General features: G+C 41.4%; 1 protein-coding gene across 2 annotated transcripts in view; it reads right to left on the minus strand.

Moving 5' to 3' along the window:
• cep152 (centrosomal protein 152) overlaps window positions 1-24,106 on the minus strand; it is a 213,821-nt gene that overhangs the window by 59,043 nt on the left and 130,672 nt on the right. For both annotated transcript variants that reach the window (XM_069911317.1, XM_069911318.1), the window contains exons 13-15: window positions 17,939-18,058; window positions 17,257-17,387; window positions 964-1,092 (exon numbers count right to left, since the gene is read on the minus strand). In XM_069911317.1, the coding sequence (XP_069767418.1) occupies window positions 964-1,092; window positions 17,257-17,387; window positions 17,939-18,058 (380 nt within the window). The remainder of the gene's footprint in view (window positions 1-963; window positions 1,093-17,256; window positions 17,388-17,938; window positions 18,059-24,106) is intronic.

A 24,106-nucleotide genomic window follows, 5' to 3' on the forward strand; every position in this document is an offset into this window, starting at 1 on the left:
GCTGTGGGGAGACCACACGGCAGTGGGATCAGTGTGGGGAGTGACACGGGGCTGTGGGGAGACCACACGGCAGTGGGATCAGTGTGGGGAGTGACACGGGGCTGTGGGGAGACCACACGGCAGTGGGATCAGTGTGGGGAGTGACACGAGGCTGTGAGCAGACCACACGGCAGTGGGATCAGTGTGGGGAGTGACACGGGGCTGTGGGGAGACCACACGGCAGTGGGATCAGTGTGGGGAGTGACACGGGGCTGTGGGGAGACCACACGGCAGTGGGATCAGTGTGGGGAGTGACACGGGGCTGTGGGGAGACCACACGGCAGTGGGATCAGTGTGGGGAGTGACACGGGGCTGTGGGGAGACCACACGGCAGTGGGATCAGTGTGGGGAGTGACACGAGGCTGTGAGGAGACCACACGGCAGTGGGATCAGTGTGGGGAGTGACAAGGGGCTGTGGGGAGACCACACGGCAGTGGGATCAGTGTGGGTATACAGTATACAACTTCCTACAGCTAGTGATCACTTTGTCTACATTGCTGATGACTTGCTTGCAGTAACTGAATAATTATAGGACCGCAGACGTATATGCGGTCGGACGCTGCTTGAATGGAAGCGCATACATGTATTTAAAAAGCATTTGGATAGGAAAGGAATAAAGGGATCTGGACAACAGATAAGAAAATTAGATCAGTAGTGAGCTGCATCTTAATCAGCTTGGATAATGACAGGGAGGCAGAAAGAACATGCAATTCCAAACAGAGGAAGTTAGCACTAAACCCTTGAACAGCGCTAGAAGCTTGTAAATATACATCAAAATATACTTCATAGTGTATGCATGCATCATAGTCTTCATTAAAGAGAATGATGATATAAAAAAAACCATCACTTCTCTGTTCGGTTAACAATTTCAATTCTTAATTCAATTCGCCAGAACGACTTCATGGAGATAACTTAATAACTTACGTTAATTGAGTGATCTGCTGTTTATAAAATTGAGTCATTTGAGTTTTTTCCAGCTTATGCTGTTCCTTCAGATCCTGTACCAAACGACATTTGGAATCCTCATGATGTTGCCGATGAATTCGTTCACACCTATACCATTTGAAACAGTCACAAATAGCACAAAAACATATTAATTTAAAACATAGGACAGTACAGCACAGGAACAGGCCCTTCAGCCAACGTATCTGCTTAACATGATTTCCATGGTAAACTGAACCTCCATGATACATGCAAGATGAAGCCGTCAGCACAACACTGATGCAGTGCCAGCGATCAAATCCGAGGTTCAAATCCCATGCTGTCTGTAAGAAGTTTGTACCTTCTCCCTATGTCTGCATGGGCTTTCCCTTTTGGCTCTGGTTTTCTCCCACCGTTCAAAACGTAATGGGGGTGTCGGGTGTAATTGGGCAGCACAAGATCTAAAAAAGATCTGCATGTCTAAAAAAAGACCACAGGAGATACAATAAGGACATTCAGACCATCAAGTCTGCTCCGCTATTCAAATTATGGCTCATATATATTCCCACTTTTTGCCAGGGAGCCAATCTTCTATCACGCTCGTATCTTTCCCATAATATCCTGTGCACTTATCTTATGTGTAGTACTTTGTCAAAGGCCTTCTGAAAGTGAAAATAAACAACATCTCCTTCGTCTGTCCCGCCCATTGCTCCAACAGATTTGTCAGGCAGGATCTCCCCTGAAGGAAGCCATGCTCACTTCAGCCTATTTTATCATATGTTTTCCAGTCCCCTGAAATCTCATCCTTAATAATGGACCCCAAAATCTTGCCTACAACTGAAGTCAGACTAACTGGGCTATAGTTTCCTTTCCTTTGCCCCTCTCCCTTCATAAAGAGTGCAGTGATATTTGCAATTTTCCAGAGCTCTGAAATAATTTCTGACTCTAATATCCCTCTATGCTCAGTATATTCTAACTACGTCCCTTAAATGATGTTATTGGAGCTATTTCCACTACTACTCTTGGCAGCCCATTCCCAGACACCTTCGACTCTATGTGTGAAAACATTTCTCTCCACTTCTCCTTTACCTTAAACACCTGACCTCTGATATATGACATTTTTACACGGGGAAAGATTCTGATAGTCTATCTTACTCTTCGGCCCAGTGTTATACCAACCAATAACCATAGAAAACTACAGAATAGAAAATAAGCCATACGTCCCTTCTAGTCTGTGCTGAAACATCATTCTGCTAGTCCCAGTGACCTGCATTCATTCCATAACCCTTCCATCCATGTATCTATCCATTTTAATCTGAAAACTTGAGTGAGCCCACATTTACCATGTCAGATGGCAGCTTGACCACACTTCCATCACTCTCTGATTGAAGAAGTTCCCCCTAATACTTTCCCTTTTAACCCTAAAGCCTGTATTTATATCTCCTAATCTAAGTGGAAAGAGCCTATTCATATTACTATGTCTATACCCCTCATAATTTAAATACCTCGATCAAATCTCCTCTCTTCTTTCTACGTTCCAAGGCATAATCTTTCCCTGTAACTCATCTTGTGAAGACCTGGCAACATCCTAGTAAATCTTCTCTGCATTCTTTCAATCTTACTGATATCCTTCCTGTAGGTTGGCGACCAGAAGTGCACAATTCTTCAAATTTGGCCTCATCAATGTTTTATACAATCTCACCATAACATCCCAACTCCTGTACTCAATACTTTGATTTATGAAGGTGAAGATGCCAAAAGCTTTCTCTTCAACCCTGTCCACCTGTGACGCCACTTTCATGGAATTATGTATCTGTATTCCTAGAGCCCTTTGTTCCTCTGCATTCCTCAGGGCCCTACCATTTATGTCCTACCTTGGTTTGTCCTTCCAAAATGCAACACCTCACTTTTCTGCATTAAATTCCACCTGACATTTTCTGGCCCATTTTTCCAGTTGGTCCAGATCCCTCTGCAAACTTTGAAAGCCTTCCTTGCAGTCCACAACATTTCCTATCATAGTGTCATCTGCAAACTTGCTGATCCAATTTACCACATTATCAATAAAAATCATTGATACAGATGACAAACAACAATTGTCCCAACAAACAACCCTGATGCACACCACCAATCACAGGTCTCCAGTCTGAGAAGCAATTATCCACTACCACTGTGTCTTCTCCCATTCAGCCAATTTCAAATCCAGTTTACAATCTCTCCGTGGATAACTCAGGTCTGAACCTTCAGAACTAACCTCCCATGTCATGGCTTGGCTTTGCGAACAAAGATGGTGGCTGACGAGGCCAAGGCAGATGGCAGGACAGACATGTCCAGCTGCAGCGGCTGCAAGAGAACTTCTGATCTGGGTTTGATGCTGCTGTGTCACGGTTCTTCCCCCATCGCCTTTTGTCCTCAAGGTCAGCCCTACGTGCTTTCTCGAAGGAGGAGACAGACTGGTGAATGGTGTGTCACCAGGCCGCGTGATCGGAGGCTAGACCAGATGACTGCTGATGGTCTCCCATGTGGGACTTTGTCAAAGGCCTTACTAAAGTCCACATAGACGACATCCACAGCCTCCTCGGAAATCTCTATATTTGTTAAGCACAACCTACCACGCACAAAGCCGTACTGATTATCCTTAGTCAGCCTATGGCTGTCCAATACTTGTATGTCCGAACTCTCAGACCCTCTAATAATTTACTTACTACTAATGTCAAGCTCATTGGCCTGTACCTAGTCTAACAACTGTCTAGAATTTCCCTACTACACAATCCTCCATTTTTCTCAGTCCCATGTACCTATCTCCTAATTTCTTCATGGATGGAGGGGGGGCATGGTAAGTTGGCGTAGAACCAAGATGTGGGTTCTGTCTCTCCCTGGAAGGACTGATTAATACCCGAGTTATATAAACAGTTTAAAAGTTAATTAGATGTACTATTAAGTGTTGGGGCTGCAAGAAATGAAGAAAAGGTCAGAAAGAGAAGAAATTAGTTATTAAGGATATTGGAAAAAGTGAAAAATCTGGGCCTACTGACCAGGAGAAGCATCAGGATCAATTAAGTATGGAACCCAAGCTGTAGAGGATGTCCCTGGATCAACTTCAAAGAAGATCTACGTCTCCGGGGATTCGACCGACCAAAGATGGCGCCGACGTCAGCCAGGACGCCCATGGAAACAGCGCCATCAGCATGGCCGGGGGGAGGGGTGAGTCGAGTGGGGTAGCGCAGGGCAGCGGGCGAGATAGTGCTACAAATAGCGCTTTGGTGCGTGCCGACATGCCTGCAAGCGCCCGCTACTACACAATGGGCCCAATGAGCATGCGTCCGACGTAGTGATTCCATGAAGTCCTGCATCGATTTTGGGCTGCGGGGGGACCTGCTCCACGTAGAGCTGAAGAAGTCGGCCCAACATTGGATAGGGTTCAACGCGCAGCATGGCGACTAGAGAGGATATTTTGTACCAGAAGATGAGGAAGAAGAACAAATTGAATACTTGGACAAAGAAGATAAAGAGTTATTATTGATGGCAGCTGAAGCAATGGAAGGTAGGCCCAGAACTACAAAAATGGCTTCTTCTTTTAAATCTGTTACTTCACCTACTTCTAATCCTTCACCTGGACCTGATGTGGTTACAATGCTTGAGGAGTTAACGAAACAGAATGAAAATATTATTACTTATATAACCACTGGTTTTTATAATGTTGGGGTTTTCATGATGTTGATGAACAACTTGTGGATGTAAAAAGTAAAATATCAGATGTGCGTGGAGAAATTGCAGTTACGAAAGATGATCTTAATAAAGTGGACGAAGTACAGGAAAGATGCAAGAATGTGGAAGATAGAATGGATCAAGTGGAAGAATCAGTATCTGGGTGGGATATGCAAAAGAATTTGTTTATGAAAACACTGATTCTTTGGAAGATCAAAGTCGAAGGAATAATGTAAAGATAATTGGACTTCCAGAGGACTTTAAAGGTCAAGACCCTATGAAATTTTTTTGTAAATGAATTCCAGAAATATTAGGGGTGGAAGCATTTCCCGATGGATTGAAATTGGACAGAGCTCATCGAGCGTTAAGAAGAAAACCTTTTCCTGGTCAACCTCCAAGAGCAGTTTTAATTAGATGTTTAAGATATCAAGATCGGGAGACGATTTTGCTTCTTGCAGTACAGAAAGCCTGAATTGATCAGAATCCAATAATGCTTCAAGGTAGTAGTTTTCTTTTACGCAGATTTAAGTCAGGAGGTTACACAGCGACGTAAGGAGTTTAATCAAGCTAAGTCGGTGTTGTGGAAGAAGGGTTACAGGTCGACATTTAGATATCCAGCTGTTCTGAAAGTGTTCTATGGGGCGTCTCAATTTCAATTTTTTGAGAAAGCTCAAGATGGTTTAACTTTTGCTAATTCTTTACCAGATAATAAGCTGAGTTTTGATCTTTCCAAGAAGCCAGCAATCAACGTTCCTAATGTCAAGAATGGAAATGGGAATGAATTGCAGAAGATGCAGATGCTACAGCTGATTGATGTGGCGGAAGACATTATAAAGCAGTCTGGACAATAACTTTGATTTTTTTTCTTTTTTTTTTAGAAGTCCCGCTGGGGAGAGGCAGATGACCCATTGAATTTGAAGTTATCTGCCACTAGTGGTATCGACCACATCCGGTCGACGAGGGGGGTACTGCTTAGCAGTTTGGGAGGGAGGAGGGGAATTTTTGTGATTGTATTTGATAAGTTAGTAAGTAGGGGTGAGTTTTTGTTGTTTTCTTTTTCCCTTTTGGGATTTTTATTAGTTTAGAGGGGGAGCTGGTTTAATTATAAAAGTAAATTTTGCTAAGTGCCACTCTATAGGTGATAATGAAAAATTTGACTTTGGCAACGTTAAATCATCCGATAAATCAGAAACGTGTATTGGATTATATTAAAAAGTTGAAGGTGGATATAGCATTTTTGCAAGAAACTCACTGAACTGAGAAGGAACATTTGAAATTGAAAAGAGATTGGGAAGGACATGTGATTGCATCATCTTTAATTCGAAGGCCAGAGGAGTAGCCATTTTGATAAATAAGAAAGTACCGTTTATTTTGGATTTTTATTGTTAATGCTGGTAGGATTTTGGTGGTGAACTGTAAAAAATTTTTGGAAGCTTGGACTTTGATGAATGCTTATGCACCAAATGAGGATGATGAAGTATTTATTACAGATACTTTTTTTTAATCTGAACCAATCGAATGGAAATATCTTATGGGAGGGGCCTTTAATTGTTGTTTAGATCCTTTGTTGGATAAATCTCCAAAGACTTTGAAGAGTACTTCAAAGACTTTGAAGAGAATTATTGAGGTAATGAAGGATTTAAATTTCGTGGAAATACGGAGAAAATTGAACCCTACTGAAAAAGATTACTTCCTTCATTCGGCATGGCATAATTCTTTTTCTAGAATTGATTTATTTTTAGTTTCAGCTCAATTGCAAGGTAGATTTATACAAGCAGAGTACAAAAGTAGAATTTTGTCTGACCATTCGTCGTTGTTGGCTTCCTGTTTGGGTACTGAGAAGGCAGCAAATATTTATCATTGGAGATTACGAGAAGTTTTTAAAAAGACGAGTTTATTAAATATATTAGGGAACAAATTTTTTTTAATTTACAAACGAATCAGGATTCAGTTCAAAGTAAATTTGTTTTATGGGATGCTTTAAAAGCATATTTGAGAGGTCAGATCATTAGTTATACAGCTAGAATTAAAAAACAATATTTGATTGAAAGTCAAAATGTGGAAAAAGAAATTGAAAGGTTAGAAAAAGAATTTCAGAAGAATTCTACTGAAGATAATAAGATCCATTTATCAAAATAAAAGTTATGATATAATATTTTGCAATCATATAAATATGAAAAAATGATTCAAAGATCGAAACAGCATTATTATGAGTTAGATGAAAGAGCACATAAGGTTTTAGCTTGGCAATTAAAAATGGAACAAGCATCAAGAACAAAAAATTCGGAGATAACATATAAACCTCAGGAAATTAATGAGGAATTTTTTAGATTTTATAATGAACTTTTATACATCTGAAAGTAGACAAAAAACTGAGCAAATTGATTCATTTTTGGCTAATTTAAATTTGCCAACATTGACTGGGAAGGATATTAATGATTCAGATTCTTCTTTTATGGAATTGGAATAAAAGGAAGCATTGTAATCAATGTCGAGAGGAAAGTCCCTGGGTGAAGATGGGTTTACAGTAGAATTTTATAAAGAATTTAATGATTTGTTGTTTCTGGTTTATATGGATGTTTTGAAGCATGCAACAGAGATGGGTTCATTTCCAGAATTGTTTGAGGACGTTCATTACTGTTATTCCAAAGAAAAATAGAGATCCATTAAAAGTGTCTTCTTATCGACCAATATCGTTATTAAATATAGATTATAAAATTGTTGCAAAAGTATTAGCTAACAGATTAAAAACGGTGAATTATTTGCCAAAATTAGTACATGTTGACCAAGCTGGATTTATAAAAGGTCGATATTTAGTTGATAATGTCACTAAATTGATTTCTATAATTAATGTTGCTAGACAACAACCTAACCAACCAACGATAGTGGCATTAGATGCGGAAAAGGCTTTTGATAGGGTTGAGTGGAAATTTTTATTTAAGGTTTTATAAAATTCCAATTAGGACCAACCTTTACTACTTGGGTGAAAGCTTTAGATACTAATCGTACAGCACAAATAATGACAAATGGTCTGATTTCATCGGCTTTTACATTATCTCGATCAACTAGGCATGGTTGTTCTCTTTTACCAGCGTTGTTTGCATTGGTAATAGATCAAAATGTTAGGCAAAATTTGGATATTAAAGGTACTAAAGTAGGTGAACAAGGATACAAGATTAATTTGTTTGATGATGATGTTTTAATATATCTAACACATCCTAAAGAATCCTTGAGGATGCTGTAAAATTTATTACATCAATATGGCATACTGTCAGGTTATAAGGTTAAGTGGGAGAAGAGTGAAATATTGCTGATATTAAATGAGGATTATTTAGATTGTAGACAGATTACTAAATTTAAATGGTCTGATAAGATTAAATATTTAGGAGTTATAGTTAATACAGATTATCAGGACTTATATATTTTGAATTATATGCCTTTGTTGAATAAGATTAAAATTGATTTACAGAAATGGAAAGATTTGCCATTAACTTTAATTGGGAGCGTAAATTGTATAAAAATGAATATTTATCCTCATATACAATGTTTTTCAATCTATTCCATGTGTGATTCCAAAGAAATTTTTAAAAGAATTAAATAAAGTAATTTGATTATTTTTTAGGAAGGGTAAATTATCTAGGATCTTTATGCATAAATTAATGTGGCGGTATAAATGGGGAGGACTTCAACTACCAAATTTTCAAAATGATTATGAAGTGGCACAGTTGAAATTCATTAATAAGTTGATTGATGTTCAACAATCACCAGCCAGGGCTAAAGTTGAATTGGATCAAATTTTTGAAAAAGAAATGAGTCAATTTGTTTATAAATGAAATCCGTTATTGGTAAGGGAGAGTGAGGAGTTAATAGATTCAACTTTCAGGGAGATAGTTACCCCGAGACCAGATGTGTCAGGTAAATGGGTAACTGTCAGGGGAGGGAAGAAAAATGCCTGGAAAATGGAGAGCACACCTGTGACTACCCCTCTCAGCAACAGGTATATTGTGTTGGATGCTACTGAGGGAGATAACCTGACAAAAGCTGGCCGCAGTGACCAGGTCACTGGCACTGAGCCTGGCACGGTGGTACAAAAGGTAAGGAGGAATGCAGTGGTCATTGGGGACTCCATTGTCAGAGGTACAGACAAGAGATTCTGTGAGCCAGATAGGTATACCCTCATGGTGTGCTGTCTCCCTGGTGCAAGGGTACGGGATATCTCAAATCGGGTCCAGAGTATTCTGAAAGGAAAGGGCGAGCAGCCTGATGTCTTGGTACATGTGGGTACCAATGACATAGATGAAAAGAGGGAGGAGGTACTAAAAAAGGATTACAGCGAGCTAGGACAGAAGCTAAGAAACAGGACCGCCAAGGTGGTGATCTCTGGATTGCTACCTGTGCCAAGTACAACTGAGGACAAAAATGGAAGGTTAAGACAAATGAATGTGTGGCTGAGGGGCTGGTGTAAAAGACAGGGTTTTGGCTTCTTAGACCATTGGCATCTCTTTTGGGGAAGGCATGACCTTTACAAGAAGGATGGGCTACACCTAAACCCAAAAGGGGTCAGTATATTGGCAGCTAGGTTTGGTACAGCCGTCGGATGCGGTTTAAACTAATTTGGCAGGGGGATGGGAAACTGTATGATGGGGCAAAGGACAGGAAAGATAAAACAGGAAAAGTTAGGTTAGGCAGCGAAAGTAAAAAATTAGAAAGAGCAAGGAGGGTGAAAAAAAGCAAATCTGAAGGCTTTATATCTTAATGCAAGAAGCATTTGGAACAAGGTAGATGAATTGGCTGTGGAAATCGAGACAAACAAATACGATTTGATTGGGATTACAGAAACAAGACTGCAAGGTGGGCAAGCCTGGGAACTTAACATCCCGGGGTATACAATATTTAGGAGGGATCGGCAAGAAAGAAAAGGGGGTGGGGTAGCATTGATGGTGAGAGAAGGGACCGACACGATTGACAGGAAGGATATTAACTCGGAAGATGCGGAATCTATATGGGTAGAACTGAGGAATAGCCAAGGGGCAGAAAACGTTAGTGGGGGTGGTATATAGGCCTCCAAATAGTAATGTAAAGGTGAGGGGAGGCATAAAAAGAAATTAGAGAAGCGTGCAATAAGGGAACAGCTGTCATCATGGGAGACTTTAATTTACATATAAATTGGACTAACCAAATTAGTAAAAATACTGAGGAGGAGGAATTCCTTGAATGTTTACGGGACTGTTATCTAGACCAATATGTCGAGGAACCAACTCGGGAGCAGGCCATTTTAGATTGGGTATTATGCAATGAAAAGGAGCTAATCAGCAATCTTGTTGTACGAGGCCCTTTGGGCAGGAGCGATCACAATATGATCGAATTCTCACTCGACATGGAGAGTGAAGAAATTAAAACCAAGACTAAGGTCCTGAATTTAAATAAAGGAAATTATGATGTTATGAGACAGGAGTTGAGTAAGATTGATTGGGTGGTGTTTATGGGGGGGTTGACGGTGGATAGACAATTGAAAGCATTCAAAGATCTAATGGGAGAATTGCAGAAATCAATTAAGAATAAGAATAAACCAAAAAAGGTGACTCAATCGTGGATAACAAGGGAAATTAGAGACAGCATTAGGTCCAAAGAGAGAGCATAACAATTGGCCAAAAAAAGTACCAAATACGAAGACTGGGAACAGTTCAAGATGCACCAAAGGAGAACAAAGGGATTAATCAAGAGAGCAAAAATAAATTACGAAAGTAAGCTTGCAGCAAACATAAAACCAACTGCAAAAACTTTTATAGATATGTCAAGAGGAAAAGATTGGTGAAATCTAGAGTAGGTCCCTTGCAGTCAGAATCAGGGGAATATATAATGGGGAATAAGGAAATGGCAGACCAATTAAATTCTTACTTTAGTTCTGTTTTCACAAGAGAGGATACAAATAACCTCCCAAGGATGTTGGGAAACAGAGACTAATGCAAGGGAGGAGCTGAAAGAAATCAGTATCTCTAAGGACATGGTCTTGGGAAATCGAAGGGATTAAAGGCCGATAAATCCCAAGGGCCTGATAATCTACATCCTAGGGTATTTAAAGAAGTGGACATTCAGATAGCAGATGCTTTAAGAATTATTTTCCAGAACTCGATAGACTCAGGATCAGTACCCATGGACTGGAGGGTAGCTAATATTACCCCACTATTTAAAAAGGGGGTAGAGAAAAAGCGGGGAATTATAGGTCAGTGAGCCTTACATCAGTAGTGGGCAAAATGATGGAATCCATTATTAAGGATGTAATAGCAGAGCATATGACTAGCAGAGAAGGGATCGGACAGAGTCAACATGAATTTACAAAAGGTAAATCGTGCTTGACAAATCTATTGGAATTCTTTGAGATGGTGACAGGTAAAATAGATGGGGGAGAGCCAGTGGATGTGGTGTACCTGGACTTCCAAAAGGCCTTCGATAAGGTCCCACATAAACGACTGGCATGCAAAATCAAGGCTCATGGGATTGGGGGCAAGGTATTGATGTGGATTGAGAACTGGCTGGCAGATAGAAGACAGAAAGTTGGGATAAACTGCTCGTTTTCTGAGTGGCAGGTGATGACCAGTGGGGTGCCACAGGGATATTTACTGGGACCCCAACTGTTCACAATTTACATTAATGATCTAGAAGAGGGGATTGGATGCAATATCTCCAAATTTGCAGATGACACTAAGCTAGGAGGGGTTGTGTGCACTGAAGAGGGGGTCAGGAAGCTCCAGTATGATTTGGATAAATTGGGGGACTGGGCAGATACATGGCAAATGCACTACAATGTGGATAAATGTGAGGTTATCCACTTTGGTAATACAAACCGGAGGGCAGATTACTATTTGAATGGCAATAGATTGGGAGATGGGGTAGTGCAGAGAGACCTAGTGGTTTTTGTGCACCAGTCACTGAAGGCGAGCATGCAGGTACAGCAGGCGGTTAAAAAGGCAAATGGTATGTTGTCCTTCATATCAAGAGGGTTTGAGTATAGGAATAAGGATACCTTACTGCAGCTGTACAGAGCCTTCGTGAGACCACACCTGGAATATTGTGTGCAGTTTTGGTTGCCTTATCTGAGGAAGGATGTTCTTGCAATGGAGGGAGTGCAAAGGCGATTCACCAGGCTGATACCTGGAATGGCAGGAATAACTTATGAGGAAAGATTGCGCAATTTGGGATTGTACTCACTGGAGTTTAGAAGATTGAGAGGGGATCTCATAGAGACATATAAAATTCTGGCAGGACTGGACAGAATGGATGCGGAAGGGATGTTTCCAATGGTGGGGGAGTCAAGAACCCGGGGCCATGGTTCAAGGATAATAGGCAAACCAAGATGAGGAGGAATTTCTTTATCCAGAGGGTGGTGAATCTGTGGAATTCATTGCCACAGAGAGCAGTAGAGGCAGGTTCATTGAATATATTTAAAAGGGAATTAGATATGTTTCTTCAGTCCAAGGGAATTAGGGGTTACGGAGAGAAGGCAGGGACAGGGTACTGAACTTTAAGATCAGCCATGATCTCATTGAATGGCGGAGCAGGCACGAAGGGCCGAATTACCTACTCCTGCTCCTATCTTCTATGTTTCTATGTTACAAATATAATTTACCAGTATTAAGATATATACTGGATATTTGGTATAAGCAGGATCAGCTTATAGGTTCTGAAGAGAAAATTTTGATTAAATCACCATTGTATTAGAATAAATTAATTCTGTTTTCTTTAAAGAATCCTTATTTGAAAAATTGGAAATTGAAAGGAATTAACATTTTACAAGATTGTTTTGAGGTGGGTAAATTTTCTACATTTAATAGATTACAAGAGAAATTTAGTATTTCTGCAAATTCTATTTTTGCTTATCAAGTTCGAGATATTTTTGTGAATACAATTTGGTAAGGAATTAACTTTACCAAGTCAATCTAAGTTTGAGATTTTAATGGTTGGCAAGGAAACAAAAGGATTTATATCAGATATGTATAGGTTGTTGCAAGAAAAGATGGATAAAGATGGACAAAAGAGAAATTGGAGAAAGATTTAGATATTGAATTGTCTTGGGAAGAATGGTCAAAAATGTGTATGGAGTGTGAGATATTAATGTGAGATATAGTATGGTTAATTATAATTTTATTCATCAATTATATTTGACTCCTGAGAAGTTGAAGAAATATGGATTTAGTCCATTCAATGAGTTGATCTAACTCCCTCCTGTGTTTTAGATGTGGAGAAAAGACAGGAACTTTTGTGCATTGTGTAAGGACAAGTAAGAAAGTTAAACTTTTTTGGGAAAAAGTTATTAAATTTTTGAGAGATTTATTTACAATCAATTTGCAAATGGATTCAATTATTTGTTTTTTGGGTTATATAAATGCTGTTACTTTAGGATTGGTTGATAAGCATTTTTGTGGTTAGGGTTAGCGGTTGCAAGAAAATGTATTGCGATAACTTGGAAAAATGATGTGGAATTGAATATACAAAGATGGCATAATGAACTACAAACTACAAACGTGTTTATATTTGAAAAATATAACTTAATTTGTGAAATAATTATTCTTTTTTTTATTAAAATGTGGAGCTTATATTTGGATTGTATGGTTACCGATCTTAGGTAAAAGTTATGTAGAGTTGGCATGTTGATTAACTAATTTTAAATGTATAATTTTTTTAAGGCTCCAAGGGGTGAGGGAGGGAGTCAAGATGATGTAGTTAGTAGAAGGAGTGGGGGGGTTATTATCATTACCATTATTATTTTTTATATTTTTCTTCCTTTTTTATATATCTGTATTCTTATCTTGTATTTTCATATTTTTGTAATATTTTGTAAAATTCTTAAATAAAATTTTCAAAAAAAAATGGAGGGAGAGGGGAGAGATGCCCTGGATGGAGGGAAGGACGAATCAGAATTTATTATCATAAACACATTATGAAATTAAATTCTATTGTGGCAGCATCACAGGACAAAAATTTATCTAACCACCATACAAAATAAATAAAAGTAGGGCACAAAATCAACAATCAGGCAGTGTCATTGATTATTCAGGAATCTAACGGCAGTGATGAAGAAGCTGTCCTTGTGCCGTTGAGTACTCATCTTCAGGCTCCTGTACCTTTTCCCCAATGGTAGCAGAGTGAAGAGGGCATGGCTTGGGTGGTGGGGGTCTTTGAGGATAGAGGCCTGTTTTTTTAAGACACTGCCTCTTGCAGATGTCCTCAATGGAGTGAAGACTGGTGCTTGTCCTGTTGCAGGCTGTGTTAACTACCCTCTGGAGATTTTTTTCTTGTCCTGATCATTGGCACTTGCATACCAGATAGCCCAGGTACCCCAGAAGTTTTCAAGAATCTTTGGTGACGTACAGAATCTCCTTAGATGCCTAACAAAGTATAGTTGTTGGTGAGCCTTCTTTGCGATTGTATCAACATGGAGGCTCCAGGACAGATCCTCGGAGATGTTGACACCCAGGAATTTGAAGTTCTCGACCCTCTCCACTGTGCCATCCTCCTTTGATGAGGACTGGATCGTGTTCTCCTGATTTCCTCCTGGTCCACAATCAGCTCCTTGGTTTTGCTGATGTTGAGTGCAAGGTTGTTGGTGGGATACCATTCAAAGAGTTGATCTATCTCCCTCCCTTACACTTCCTCATTGCCGTTTGTGACTCTGCCAACAATTGGGGTGTCATTGGCAAATTTGTGGATAGCATTGGAATTGTGCCTGGCACCACAGTTATGGATGTAGAGTGAGTAGAGCAGTGGGCTAAGCACGCATCCTTGAGGTGTGCCTGTGTTGATCATCAGGAGAAGGAGGCCTTGTTTCCAATTCATGATGACTATAATCTTCCGATGAGGAAGTCAAGGATCCAGTTGCAGAGACCCAGGGTTTGGAACTTGTTGACCAGCACTGAGGGAATAATAGTGTTGAAGGCTGAGCTGTCGTCGATGAAGAGGAGCCGAATGAGTTGCCATTGTCTAGGTGATACAGAGCTGAGTGGAGAGCCAGTGATATTGCATTTGCTGCAGAGCAATTGTGACAGTAGGCAATTTGCAATGGGTCCAGTCCTTAACTGAGGTATGTGTAATTCCGGCCATGACCAAACTCTCAATGCATTTTATCACAGTAGATGTTAGTGCTACTGGGCGATAGTCATTGAGACAGCTCACTCTGCTCTTTTTGGGCACGGAGGTTCCTGATGCCATTTTGAAGCAGGTGGGAACCTCCACCTGCAGCAGAGATTGAAATGTCCATGAACATTCCAGCAAGTTGGATGGCACAGATTTTCAGTACTAGGTACACTATCATGGCCTGACACCTTGCGAGGGTTCACCTTCTTGAATAATGTGTTGATGACGGCCTCAGAGACAGATATCACAGGGTACTCTATCTTCCAGGGATTCTCATAGGCACTGTTGAGATTTCCTCATAGTGGGCATAGACGGTGTCCCGCTCATCGGGTAGTGAAGCATCACTGTCATTTATGGTGCTCAATTTGCTTTGTACAATGTAATGGCCAGCATTTCCTGCCATAGATGCCATGTATCGGTCTCTAGCTCAAGGTGTCTTGGATGGAGGGAGGCAATAATCTGGAATGAGATGAGGGAGGAGCTGACCTCGATGGAGGTGAAGAAAGGGTGTCCTGGAGGGAGGGATTCTGGATGAAGAGAGGGAAATGCTGCTCCTATCCACTTTCTGCAGATACCTTGCTCTGCTCACCCCCCCCCCCCACCCACACTTCCACCCCTCATAAAATTCCTGCTGTAACTGCAGAAAATACAAAATGTGTTTCTCACATCTTCTCCCTCACCTTCATCCACATATGCATTGTCCAAACTAAATGACTGCAATCAATGAGTTCTACTGATTGGGTTACTGTTTCTCTGAACAGATGTGGGTCTAAACTTGACCTTCCTGCAGTCAAAGATCATAATTCCTAACCATTCCTGCAGTGATGTGTCTGTCTTTGGAAACATCCACTGCCAGGGTGAACCCAAATGTAAATGTGACACACCATATTCCTCCTTGATGGCATGAACAATGATCTTCATTTCAGGTAATCCCTTCCCCATCTGATTCCATTCCATCTCTTTTTTTTTACCTACTCCTGTACTTTTTTTTCCTTTCTAACTTTTCTTTACCATCCTCCTGAATGGCCTATCTCTGCAACTCCCACACCTTCTGTCCTATATCTTCACACCAACTTCTTTCCCCTTTGTACAGGTAGTTTTACCTATTCTATCTTGGTCTTTAACAAAAGGTTCAGACCTAAAATGTTGACAGACCATTTCTACCCATGGATTCTGTCTGTCCCTCTGAGTTCCTCCAGTAAATCTTTGTATCACTTACAAATGTACTTGTCCACCCACATACTTTTTCATCCAAGTCATTTACAGCATAAACCCATCAATGATCTCTGCAGCACTCCATTTGTCTCGAACCTCAAGCCAGAATAACAACCTCCACTGTGCCTTCCATGGGTCAGCTAATTCCAAATCTAAACCATCAATTCATCATGAATCTTTTCTGGATGAGCAGTCCATGAAGGACCCTGTCCAAAGAAGTTTCTTGTTAAAGTTTAGTTTTTCAAATTTAATTAAGATATACAGCACAGTAACAGGCCCTTCTGGCCCATGAGCCCATGCTGCCCAAATACCCCAATTGACCTACAAACCCTGTACGTTTTAGGAATGTGGGAAGAAACCAGAGCATCCAGAGACATGGGGAGAATGTACAAACACTTTACAGAAATGCAGGATTAGAACCCAGGTCACTGACCCTGTAATAGCAGTGCACTAACTGCTACACTAAGCACATTACCCTCTTTGCTCCAACCGAGCACAAGAAAAATACTTAAGAGCCAGCACCACTAGGCTGAGGAACAGCTTCTTCCCATAGGTAGTGAGAATATTGAACGACCAAAGGAACTACTCTCACTAACCGTCCAAGACTGTCATATTCACAAAATAATATTTATTTATTCATTTGCATATATGAATATTGGTCTGTATGTGTGTTATGCCTGGTTGTGTGCACGTTTTGCACTGTCATCTGGAACAATGTTTCCTCAGGATGACTGTGCAATCAGATGACAATAAACATGACTTAATCAAACAGAATGATGGACAACATGATGGGACACCAACAGGAATATATTGAAGTCAGAAACATGTGTATGACTTTGCTTTGTTCTTTCATTCAGCATTAAATTCTATTAAAGTCAGCATTTAAAATCTTAAGATTGCACCTCATTAAACCATAATTGAGAAAAAATGTGGATCTGGCCCCACAGCTTCACACCACCTTTGAGTCATCATTTGAATGCATTTGCTACCCCCCCCCCCCCCCCAATAAAAAGATAATAATGGAAAACATTGTTTTCCAACTAATTCCAACTGGCCCTGATTTTCAAGGGTATTGGTATGAATTAATGAAGACTTTCCTGCACGAGCAGATCGCTCTATTTGCAGAATAATTGAAACAGCTGGATCTGAGTGGTTGTAGGTCTTGTGCAACTTTGAGGCCAGAAGGGATGGAATTTTCCAGAACACCTCTGTCCATTTCATTAAGTTTGATGCTTCATTCTGTACCTGTCAATTGCCTCCCGCTTATCCTGGTCAAATTCCTGGATAATCTGGCGCATTTCATTATACAATTCTTGGTTTGCTTCTTTGAACTGTTTCTCACTACTGGTTAGTTTTCCAACCTCTTGTTGTTTATCCTGAACAAGAAACAAGAAGAGACACACAGACATTGCAGATGCTGATAACTTGAGCGAACAAAGACAAGCTGGAAGCACGTAGTAGAGTACCAGGCAGCATCCATGGAGTAATGTTTCTGCTCGAGACCTTTATTCAAGATATGAAGGGGAAAGGGGAGGGACTGGGAAGAAGCCAAGAGGTAATAGGATACTGTATAGAAGGTGGGAGAGGTAGAGGAGATAAAGGAAGGGAGAGAAGTAGAGAAGGTGATGAGAGGTGGAGAAGGAGATACGGGAGGTGGAGAAGAGCAATGTGATAGGTTGTTCCTCAAATCACCGTTTGGCCTCACCCCAGGAATGGAAGAGGACATGCAAATGTGGGAATGGTGAAGGGAATTAAAATGATTGGCAATTGGGAGTTCCAGCTTCGACCTACAGTTGGATGCAGGCTTTTCATGTGCGCACTTACAGGACCGTATACAAATGTGTACAGATGCATCTTTGCAAGCACGTGTGTGCACACACACAGACATACAAAAAATTTGCATTTTGAGCAAACATTCACTCTTCACCTCTATTTCTTTGTGTAGAACCTGAATCTGACATCGTAGTTGGTTAACTTCATCTCGAAGGGCCTTTTCAGAAGCAGATCCTTTTGTTTCCAGCTGCTTTTCTAAAGAAGTGGCTCTTACCTGAATATACATGATCAAATTCAGTTATGATGCTCTGAATTGTTTCACTGATAGCTAATTTAGTGAGTACAGCATTATGATTGTGTGAAAAAAGCACTGCACAAGAAGACATTAATAATTCACTGCTATCACATCTACAATTGCCAGCTATTCAGCTGCAAAGTGCATTAAAGAATTAAAGAGAACGTCGATGTGAATGGGCAGTGGTGAGCAGGGGCAGCAGAGGTGAGCACTGACAGGAGCAGCGGCAGCAGATGAGGCGGAGTCGAGTGGTCTGTGTGTGAAGAGTGGCACAGAGCCCAGGCCCAGTGGAGCAGCAGTAGCCACACAATGAAGTTCAGGCCAGTGAGACTCGGTCTAATTTTGTTGTAGAATATAATAGTTATAAAATATTAGGACTAGTTTTGCTGGTAGTGAATCACGAGAGCTTTGCTAGGTTGCCACGAGGGAGTCAGGGAGGAATTTTCCAAAGTTTTTTCCTGTAATCGGCCACATTTCTTGCCTCCTCCAGGAGCAACACTATGGGCAGAGGTGGTTGTAGTGATGGGGTAGAGAGAGTGGGGCAGAATGGTCAGGACTGGCACCTTAATGTTCTAGGGTTCCGTTGCATCAGTCATGACAGAGGGGGAGAGGTGAAAAGGGAGGAGTGGCATTGCTAGTTAGGAAAAATATCTCAGTTGTGCAAAGTTAGGACAGCCAGGAGGACCTGTCTGGAGGCCATATGGATGGAGTTGAGGAACGGGAAAGGTGTGACCACACTGATAGGGTTGTATTATAGACCGCAAAATAGTCAGAGAGAATTAGAGGAGTAAATCTGTAGAGAGATAGTAGACCAATCTAAGAAGCAAATGTTGTGGTAGTAGGAGATTTTAATTGCCCAAATATTGATTGGGACTCCCATTCTGTAAAAGGCCTCGATGGCTTGGAGTTTGTGAAATGTGTTCAGGAAAGTTTTCTAAATCAATACATAGAGCTGCCAATGAGAGAGGATGCAGGACTTGATCTCCTATTAGGGAAAAAGACAGGTCAGGTGTTAGTGAAACATTTGGGTTCAGTGACAATAATGTCATTATTTATGTAAAAGGATAAGTCTGGTCCTCATGTTGGGATTCTAAATTGGAGGAAGGCAAATTTTGTGGCAGTGAGAAAGGATCAAGGAAGTAAAAAACACAAAATGCTGGAGAAGCTCAGCAGGTCAAACAGTGACCTTTATGTAGCAACGGCAAAGATACAGAACAGACATTTCAAGCTTGAGCCCTTCAAGATATTCAGACACGGCAAGTGTCTGAACAAAAAAGTGTGGTGGGGGGTTGGCAAATGCAGGAGATTATAGATGGAGAAAGGAGGGAAGATCTAAGAAGAGTGGATTGGGATATGTCGTTTTTCTGGCAAGGCCTTGTTAAGTAAGTGGATGGCCTTCAAGAGCAAAATCTTGAGAGTGCAGAATTTGCATGTTCCTGTTAGGAAAGTTACCAGGCATAGGGAACCCTGGTTTTCAAGGGAAATTGGTGATCTGGTTAAGAAAAAAAGGGAGATGTTAAGTATGTCCAGGTACACGATCCTTTATCCAGACATCTAAAATTCGGAAAGCTCCAAAATCTGGCAAGTGGGGACCGGCCGTCGGAGGAGATGGCCGAGGAACCAGGGGTCGGGGGAGGCGGTCAAGGGACCAGCGGTTGGGGGAGGTGGCTGGGGGAGACTGCTGGGCAGCCGAGGAACCGGCGGTCAGGGGAGACGGCTGAGGGACCGCAGTGGGAGAAGACTGCCGGGTGGTCGGGGGAGGCGGCAGAGGGACCGCTGTTGGGGAAGACTGCCGGGTGGTCGGGGGAGGCGGCTGAGGGACCAGCAGTCGGGGGACACTGCTGAGCGGCCGAGGGACCAGCGGTTGAGGGACCGCGGTTGGGGGAGACGGACAGGCGGCTGGAAGTGGATATGGCAGCACAATTCGGGTGGGCTTTCCGAAATCCTGAAAATTCTGAAATTCGGAACACACTCTCCCCCAAGGATTCCGGATAAAGGATTGTGTACCTGTATAGGCAACAAGGAGCTAATGAGGTATTTGAAGAGTACAAAAAAAAAAGCACAATAATACTCAAGAAAGAAATCAGGAAGGCAAAAACAAGATATAAGGTTGGTCTGGCAGATAATATGAGGGTAAACCCGTAAAAGGTAAAAGGATAGTAAGGGACAAAATTGGTCCCCTAGAGGATCAGAGTGGTCAACTATGTGTGGAGCCTCTAGTAATGAGGGAAATCTTAAATAGCATTTTTGCATCAGTATTTACTCAGGTAACTGGCAGAGTGCATAAAGAAGGTTGTGTTTAGCTGATTTTGTAGAGTTTTTCAAGGAGGTTACCAAGAAGATAGGTGAAAGAAAGGCTGTGGATGTTGTCTACACAGACTTTAGTAAAGCCTTTGACAAGGTCCGACAAGGGAGGGTAGTTCAGGAGATTACGTCACAAGGTTTTTAAAGAGAGGTCGTAAACTGGATTTGAAATTGGCTGTGTTGGAGAAAACACAGAGTGATGGTGGATGATTGTTTCTCAGACTGGAGGCCTTTAACTAGTGATGTGCCTCAAGGATTGGTTTTTGGACCATTGTTGTTTGTTGCATATATCATTGATCTGGATGATAATATGGTGAATTAGATCAGCAAATTTGCTGATGACACAAAGACAGGAGGCGTAGTGGACAGCGAGGAAGATTTTCAAAGCTGGCAAAGGGATCTGGGCCAACTGGGAGAACGGGACAAAAAATGGCAGATAGAGTTTAATGCAGACAACTGTGAGGTGATGCATTTTGGAAGGACAAACCAAAGTGGGATATATCCAGTAAATAATAGGGCGCTGAGAATTGTGGAGAGATCTGGGAATACAAATGAATTATTCCCTGAAGGTAGCACCTCATGTGGACAGGATTGTAAAGAAAGCTTTTGGCATCTTAGCCTTTATAAATCAAAATAATGAGTATAGGAATTAGGATGTTACGTTGAAGTTCTTTAAGACATTGATGAGGCCAAATTTGGAATATTATGTGCACTCTGTGCACCTAACTAGGAAGGATATCAATAAAATTGGAAGAGTGCAGGGAAGATTTACTAGGATGTTGCTGGGTCATCAGGAATTGAGCTACAGGGAAAGATTAAATGGGTTAGGAGTGAAGAAGAATGAAGGGAGATTTGATAGAGGTTTACAAGATTATGAGAAGTATAGACAGAGTGGATGCAAATAGTTTTTTTCCCCATTTAGATCTGAGAAGATAAATAAGAGAGGCCATAGTTTTAAGCTGAAGGGGAAATGTTTTGGGGGAAGTTCTTCACTCAGTGTTGGAAGTGGTGGAATGAGCTGCCATCTGATGTGGTAAATGCAAATTAACTTTCCACATATTCACTGGATGGATGGCTTGGAGTTTGTCAAATGTGTTCAGGAAGGTTTTCTAAATCAATGTATAGAGAGAGCACAATACTGTATCTTCTTACCCATCTGAAACAAGGGTCTACATTTACCATTCTCCACTCCTCTGGTACCTCTCCTGTGGCCAGGGAAGATGCATAGATCATTGCCAACATCCAAGCAGTTTCTGCCCTCACTTCCTGTGATAACCTGGGCTCTATCCCATGCAGACCCAGGAATAACTTTAAGAAGATTCAGAACTTCCTCTTTTTTAGCCTTGATATGCTCCAGCGTATAAGCCTTTTCCTACACAATGGTTCCTCTCCCAAGTGAACAGTGAAGCAAAGTATTCATTTAGGACCTTCCCTATCTCCAGCCACATGTTCCGCCCCCCTTTATCCCCATTGGTCGTACCCTCACTCTGGTCATCCTCCTGTTCTTCATGCAAGTATAGAATTGCTTAGGGGTTTCCTTATTCCTACTTGCCAAGGCCTTCTCATGCCCACATCCAGCTCTCCTAGTCCTTTCTTAAGTTCCTTCCTGGCTTCCATAAAATTCTCCTGAGAAATTCTGGTTTTTGCTTCCTAAACTTTATGTATGCTTCCTTCTCCCTCTTGACGAGTGGCCCATCTCTGTGGTCAAACATAGCTCCTTTACCCCACCATCATTTCCCTGTTTCAGTGGGACAAACCTATCCAGAATCCCACACATATGGTCCACAAACATTCTCCACATTTCTGCTGTGCTTTTCCTTGAGAACATGTCCCTAGTTGACACTCCCATGTTCCCACCTTATCCCTTGGTAATTAGCTCTTCGCCAATTAAACACTTTCCCATTTTGTCTATTCCTATCCTGTCCTAAAAGTCAGGGTGTTGTGGCCACTATCTCCAAAATGCTCCCCCACTAAGAGGTCTGTTAGGTTCATTATCCAGTATTAGATCTAGTATATCCTCTCCTCTTATTGAGTTGTCCACATACTGTGTCAGGAATCCTTCTTGAGCACACCTCACAAATTCTTCTGCATCTGAACATTCTGCAGTAAGGATATGCCAGTCAATGTACGGGAAGTTGAAGTTCCCATAACAACAATCCTGTTATTTCTCACCATTCCAAAATATGCCTTTTTATCTGTATCTCAGTGTCCCAGTGGCTATTTGGGGGCTCATAGAATACTCCCAATAGTGTGATCATTCCCTTCCTGTTTCTGACTTCCACCCACAATAGTTCTGTAAGCCATCCCTCCACAATGTCCTCCCTTTCTGCAACTTATCCCTGATAAGCACTCACTCTCCCTCTCCCATTTGAAACATCTATACCCTAAATCCTGTCCTTCTATCAGCTGTCTCTGTAATGACTACACTGTTATTCCATGTACAAATCCATGCTCTAAGCTTATCGCTCCTATTCTTAATACTTCTTGCATTAAAGAGCACACATTTTACTCCATCCTCCTCCTGTTATTCCTCAGACTCACTGGTTAGTGTTGAACAGGCTAATGTGCAGAGGATCTCCCTGTCCTTGGCTGATTGGCAGAAAGCAGAGAGTCAGAAGACATGGATCATATTCTGGTTGGCTGCCAGTTGGTAGTGGCATTCCACAGGCGTTGGTGTTGGGGCCGCTTCTTTTTATGTTATATATTAATGATTTAGATTATGGAAGAATGTCTTTGTGGCTGCGTTTGAAGATGACACAAGGGGCAGTTAGTGTGGAGGAAATAGGGAGGCTACAGAGGACTTTATAAGACACTGGTAAGGCTTTACTTGGAGTACTGTGAGCAGTGTTGGGCTCCTTCTTTAAAAAAAGAATGTGCTGATGTTGGAGAGGGTTCAAAGGAGATTCACAAGGATGATTTCGGGAAAGACAAGGTTTTATGACATGCGTTTATCAGCTCTTGGCCTGTACTCATTGGAATTTAGGAGAATGAGAGGGGATCTCTGAAACATTTTGAATGTTGAAAGGCATGTATAGAGTAGATGTAGAAAGGTTGTTTCCCATGATGGGAGAGTCTAAGACAAGAGGACACAACTTCAGGATTGAAGGGTATTTGCTTAGAAAAGAGATGCGGAGGAATTTCTTTAGCCAGAGGGTGGTAAAACTGTGAAATTTTTTGCCACAGGCAGTAGTTGAAGCTAAGTCATTGGGTGTATTTAAGATATAGATTGATTGGTCCTTGAGTAGCCAGGGCATCAAAGCTTATGGGGAGAAGGCCAGGATCAGCTCATGATTAAATGGTGGGGCAGACTTGATGGGCTAAACAGCCTATTTCTGCTCCTGTCTTGTGGTCTTGTTGGGATTTTGCTGGTCTTGGTCAAGCTGACCATTTACAGGTCGAAGCAATGGAGAGCCAAGGATTCTGGACAAGTGACTGCCTACCCCTCTTTTGGGGTTACGTCTGAGAGGAGCATCATTAGTGAGGGAGCACTCAATACCCGAGGGGACAATAGATGAGTTCCGGGAATGGTGGGCATCCAGGGAATCAAGTGCACTGTATATTCTAATAACACAATGTTAATTTAAAATATAAAGTGTGTAGTTTATTTTATCTGTGTATGTAACAAACGGGAATCATTGATTACTGCCTCTTGTAATTGCCTGATAATCAAAATATGTTTAGTATGTTTAGATGTAGTTCTATGCATAGTTTGTGCAATTTTCT

The sequence above is a fragment of the Narcine bancroftii genome, chromosome 14 (assembly GCF_036971445.1).
Source record: "Narcine bancroftii isolate sNarBan1 chromosome 14, sNarBan1.hap1, whole genome shotgun sequence".
Lineage (NCBI taxonomy): Eukaryota > Metazoa > Chordata > Chondrichthyes > Torpediniformes > Narcinidae > Narcine > Narcine bancroftii.